This window comes from Chiloscyllium punctatum, chromosome 28 (genome assembly GCF_047496795.1).
Source record: "Chiloscyllium punctatum isolate Juve2018m chromosome 28, sChiPun1.3, whole genome shotgun sequence".
NCBI classification, from domain to species: Eukaryota; Metazoa; Chordata; class Chondrichthyes; order Orectolobiformes; family Hemiscylliidae; genus Chiloscyllium; species Chiloscyllium punctatum.
In genome coordinates this window covers 35,300,004-35,304,867 of record NC_092766.1, presented here as the reverse complement: position 1 = coordinate 35,304,867, position 4,864 = coordinate 35,300,004, and the positions used below count along the sequence as shown (strand labels likewise).

Below are 4,864 nucleotides of genomic sequence, written 5' to 3'. Positions count from 1 at the left end.
TGGGGGGACGGTGTAGAGGGAGCTTTACTCTGTATCTAACCCCCCTGTCCCTGGGAGTGGGGGGGGACGGTGTAGAGGGAGCTTTACTCTGTATCTAACCCCCCTGTCCCTGGGAGTGGGGGGATGGTGTAGAGGGAGCTTTACTCTGTATCTAACCCCCCTGTCCCTGGGAGTGGGGGGGACGGTGTAGAGGGAGCTTTACTCTGTATCTAACCCCCCTGTCCCTGGGAGTGGGGGGGACGGTGTAGAGGGAGCTTTACTCTGTATCTAACCCTCCCTGTCCCTGGGAGTGGGGGGATGGTGTAGAGGGAGCTTTACTCTGTATCTAACCCCCCTGTCCCTGGGAGTGGGGGGGACGGTGTAGAGGGAGCTTTACTCTGTATCTCATTCACTGTAGTTGTGGGTGTTTGATGGGTGAGGGGGGGGTCATTGTAAAAAATGTTTTACACCCAGTGCAAAGGTGTAGAGGGAGCCTTACATCCCATCCTGAGGAAATCGAGGAAGCCTTACCGACTGAGTGTGAGGGTATAGAGTGAGCCTTACCCCCTGGGATTTGAGGGTGTAGAGTGAGCCTTCCCTCCTGGGTATGAGGGTGTAGAGTGAGCCTTACCCCCTGTGTGTGAGGGTGTAGAGAGAGCCTTACTCCCTGTGTGTGAGGGTGTAGTGTGCCTTACCCCCTGGGTTTGAGGATGTAGAGTAGGCCTTACCTCCTGGGTTTGAGGGTTTAGAGTGAGCCTTACCCCCTGGGTGTAGAGAGAGCCTTACCCTCTCGGGTTTGACGGTGTAGAGTAGGCCTTCCCTCCTGGATTTGAGGGTGTAGAGTTAGCCTTACCCATTGTGTTTGAGGGTGTAGAGTAAGCCTTACCCCCCGGGTTTGAGGGTGTAGAGAGGGCCTTACCTCCTGGGTTTTGAGGGTGTAGAGTGAGCCTTACCTCCTGGGTGTAGAAAGAGCCTTACCTCCTGGGTTTGACGGTGTAGAGTGAGTCTTATCCCCTCGGGTTTGAGGGTGTAGAGAGAGCCTTACCCCTGGGTGTAGAGAGGGCCTTCCCTCCTGGGTTTTGATGGTGTAGAGCAAGCCTTACCTCCTGGGTTTTGATGGTGTAGAGTCAGCCTTCCCTCCCAGGTTTGATGGTGTAGAGTGAGCCTTTCTTCCTGGATTTGATGGTGTAGAGTCAGCCTTCCCTCCTGGGTTTGATGGTGTAGAGTGAGCCTTCCCTCCAGCTGCCTTCTGACCTCAGTTCTCTCTCTCTGTGCCCCCTGAACCCTGACCCCACCCCCAAACCCTGCAGGTTTTGCCCTCCCGGAGCACACTGTGCCCACCGTCTACGCCCTCCCGGGCTCCCCGGCCCGGCTCTGGCTGCCCGTGGAGCCGGGGTTTGCTCTGTCACCGGGGGACACGTCCGGTTGGCTGAGGGGAGATCATCCCGGGGCCGGGCTGCTGGGGGACACCGGGAGAGCCAACGCCCGGCTGGGCGAGGACGGGCTTTCCCTGACCCTGTCCCCTGCCCTCGCCTCTGACCGCGGACTCTATACCGGCTACGTCAACGTCTCTGGGCTCCTGGTCCAGAGGAACGTCCGGCTGGAGATCATGGAGGGTGAGTGAGATGGTAACGCCATTGAACGTCAAGGGGGCGATGGTTCGATTCTCTCTTGTTGGAGACGGTAACCCCCAGGATGTTGATAGTGGGGAGGGGAAAGGGGGATTCAGTGACGGTAACACCATTGAACGTCAAGGGGGCGATGGTTAGATTCTCTCTTGTTGGAGACGGTAACCCCCAGGATGTTGATAGTTGGGGGTGAAGGGGGATTCAGTGACGGTAACACCATTGAACGTCAAGGGGGCGATGGTTAGATTCTCTCTTGTTGGAGACGGTAACCCCCAGGATGTTGATAGTGGGGGGGGGAAGGGGGATTCAGTGACGGTAACACCATTGAACATCAAGGGGGCGATGGTTAGATTCTCTCTTGTTGGAGACGGTAACCCCCAGGATGTTGATAGTGGGGGGGGGGGGAAGGGGGATTCAGTGACGGTAACACCATTGAACATCAAGGGGGCGATGGTTAGATTCTCTCTTGTTGGAGACGGTAACCCCCAGGATGTTGATAGTTGGGGGGTGAAGGGGGATTCAGTGACGGTAACACCATTGAACATCAAGGGGGCGATGGTTAGATTCTCTCTTGTTGGAGACGGTAACCCCCAGGATGTTGATAGTGGGGGGGGAAGGGGGATTCAGTGACGGTAACACCATTGAACATCAAGGGGGCGATGGTTAGATTCTCTCTTGTTGGAGACGGTAACCCCCAGGATGTTGATAGTGGGGGGGGGGGAAGGGGGATTCAGTGACGGTAACACCATTGAATGTCAAGGGGGCGATGGTTAGATTCTCTCTTGTTGGAGACGGTAACCCCCAGGATGTTTATAGTTGGGGGTGAAGGGGGATTCAGTGACGGTAACACCATTGAACATCAAGGGGCGATGGTTAGATTCTCTCTTGTTGGAGACGGTAACCCCCAGGATGTTGATAGTGGGGGGGGAAGGGGGATTCAGTGACGGTAACACCATTGAACGTCAAGGGGGCGATGGTTGGATGGTGTATGGGGTTAGGGAGGGGGCCAATGGGGAATTAGGATGATGGGGATGGGGATAGAGAGGGATAACTTCACAGGATAATTCACACTAACATCTTGCCTCTCTCTCTCTCTCTCCCTCTCTCCCTCTCTCCCCCTCTCCCTCCCTCCCTCTCCCCCTCCCTTCCTCCCTCTCCCCCTCTCTCCCTCTCCCTCTCCCTCTCTCCTCCCTCTCCCCCTCTCCCCCTCTCCCCCTCTCCCTCTCCCTCTCTCCCTCCCTCCCCCCCTCCCCCTCTCCCTCTCCCTCTCCCCCTCCCTCTCCCTCTCTCCCTCTCCCCCTCCCCTCTCCCTCTCCCTCATTCCCCTCTCCCTCTCCCTCGTTCCCCTCTCCCTCTCCCCCTCCCTCTCTCCCTCTCCCTCTCCCTCTCCCCCTCTCCCCCTCCCCCTCTCCCTCTCTCCCTCTCTCCCTCTCCCTCTCCCTCTCCCTCCCTCCCTCCCTCTCCCCCTCCCTCTCCCTCTCTCCCTCTCCCCCTCCCCTCTCCCTCTCCCTCGTTCCCCTCTCCCTCTCTCCCCCTCTCCCCCTCTCCCTCTCCCTCTCTCCCTCCCTCCCCCCCTCCCCCTCTCTCCCTCTCCCTCTCCCTCTCCCTCTCCCCTCTCTCCCTCTCCCTCTCTCCCTCTCCCTCTCCCTCTCTCCCTCTCCCTCTCCCTCTCTCCCTCTCCCTCTCCCTCTCTCCCCCTCTCTCCCCCTCCCCCTCTCCCCCTCTCTCTCCCCCTCCCTCTCCCTCTCCCCCTCCCTCTCCCTCTCTCTCCCTCTCCCTCTCCCTCTCCCTCTCTCCCTCTCCCTCTCCCCCTCTCCCTCTCCCTCATTCCCCCTCTCCCAGTGATGACCAGCCAGAAGGGCCCAGTCACCCTGGGATCCTCGCTCACCTTGAACCTGAGCACCAGTTACCCCGAGGGCCTGGACTGGGTGGACTGGGGGCACCAGAATGCCAGTGGGGGGCGCCGCCTGGACCCCTACTCCCTCTACCTGCCCCACGTCACCTGGGGGGATGCCGGCAACTGGTCCTGCACCCTCTACCGCAACCAGTCTGTCGTCGGACATGCTCTCGTCCACCTGGAGGTGACAGGTAAAAGGCCACACCCCCGGGGGGTAGAGGGAGCTTTACTCTGCGTCTAACTCCCTAACCTGTCCCTGGGAACGGTGTAGAGGGAGCTTTACTCTGCGTCTAACTCCCTAACCTGTCCCTGGGAACGGTGTAGAGGGAGCTTTACTCTGCGTCTAACTCCCTCCCTGACCCTGGGAACTGTGTAGAGGGAGATTTACTCTGCGTCTAACTCCCTAACCTGTCCCTGGGAACGGTGTAGAGGGAGCTTTACTCTGCGTCTAACCCACCCTGTACCTGGGAATGGTGTAGCGGGAGCTTTACTCTGTATCTAACTCCCTGTCCCTGGGAGTGGGGGACGGTGTAGAGGAAGCTTTACTCTGTATCTAACTCCCTGTCCCTGGGAGTGAGGGGACAGTGTAGAGGGAGCTTTACTCTGTATCTAACTCCCTGTCCCTGGGAGTGAGGGGACAGTGTAGAGGGAGCTTTACTCTGTATCTAACCCCCTGTCCCTGGGAGTGGGGGGGATGGTGTAGAGGGAGCTTTACTCTATATCTAGCCCCCTGTCCCTGGGAGTGGGGGGACGGTGTAGAGGGAGCTTTACTCTGTATCTAACCCCCTGTCCCTGGGAGTGGGGGGACGGTGTAGAGGGAGCTTTACTCTGTATCTAACCCCCCCCTGTCCCTGGGGAAGCGAGAGAGAGAGACCTGGGAACTGCGCACGGTGCTCCGAGTGTGGATCTGGGCGGGGACCTGACCTCGGGGCCTACGTTAAAATGGCCGATCGCTCAACTCTTTCTTACCTTTACAGACATGGCCCCCCTCGGTTCGGACCTCCCCACCTCCTTCCCGGGACGGGCAACATTGGTAGTGCTCTTTACCCTCCTGGTGCTCATCGTGGCTCTGAGCGTGCTCGCCATCGCCCGCAAGGTTAAGGTGGGTCTCCTTCCCCCCGTCCCCAGGGCTGATGAGTGGCCTCGGGCCTAATCTCCAGGCTGCGGGCCTATTCTGCAGGCTTCTGGCCTAACCTCCAGGTGTCTGTCCTAACCACCAAGCATCGGGCCTAGCCTCCAGGCTTCAGGCCTAGCCTCCAGGCTTCAGGCCTATTCTCCAGGCTTCAGGCCTAGCCTCCAGGCTTCTGGCCTAGTCTCTAGGTTTCTGATCAGGTCTTCAGGCTTCGGGCCTAGTCTCCAG

The 4,864-nt window shown here is 59.0% G+C and overlaps 1 protein-coding gene across 1 annotated transcript in view; it reads left to right on the top strand.

The window, feature by feature from the left end:
• Positions 1-410: 410 nt before the first annotated feature.
• The window catches only part of LOC140453920 (uncharacterized), a 5,592-nt gene continuing 1,138 nt past the window's right edge, over positions 411-4,864 (top strand). The window contains exons 1-4 of the mRNA XM_072548773.1: positions 411-414; positions 1,290-1,595; positions 3,450-3,695; positions 4,482-4,606. Of these exons, the coding sequence (XP_072404874.1) occupies positions 411-414; positions 1,290-1,595; positions 3,450-3,695; positions 4,482-4,606 (681 nt within the window). The remainder of the gene's footprint in view (positions 415-1,289; positions 1,596-3,449; positions 3,696-4,481; positions 4,607-4,864) is intronic.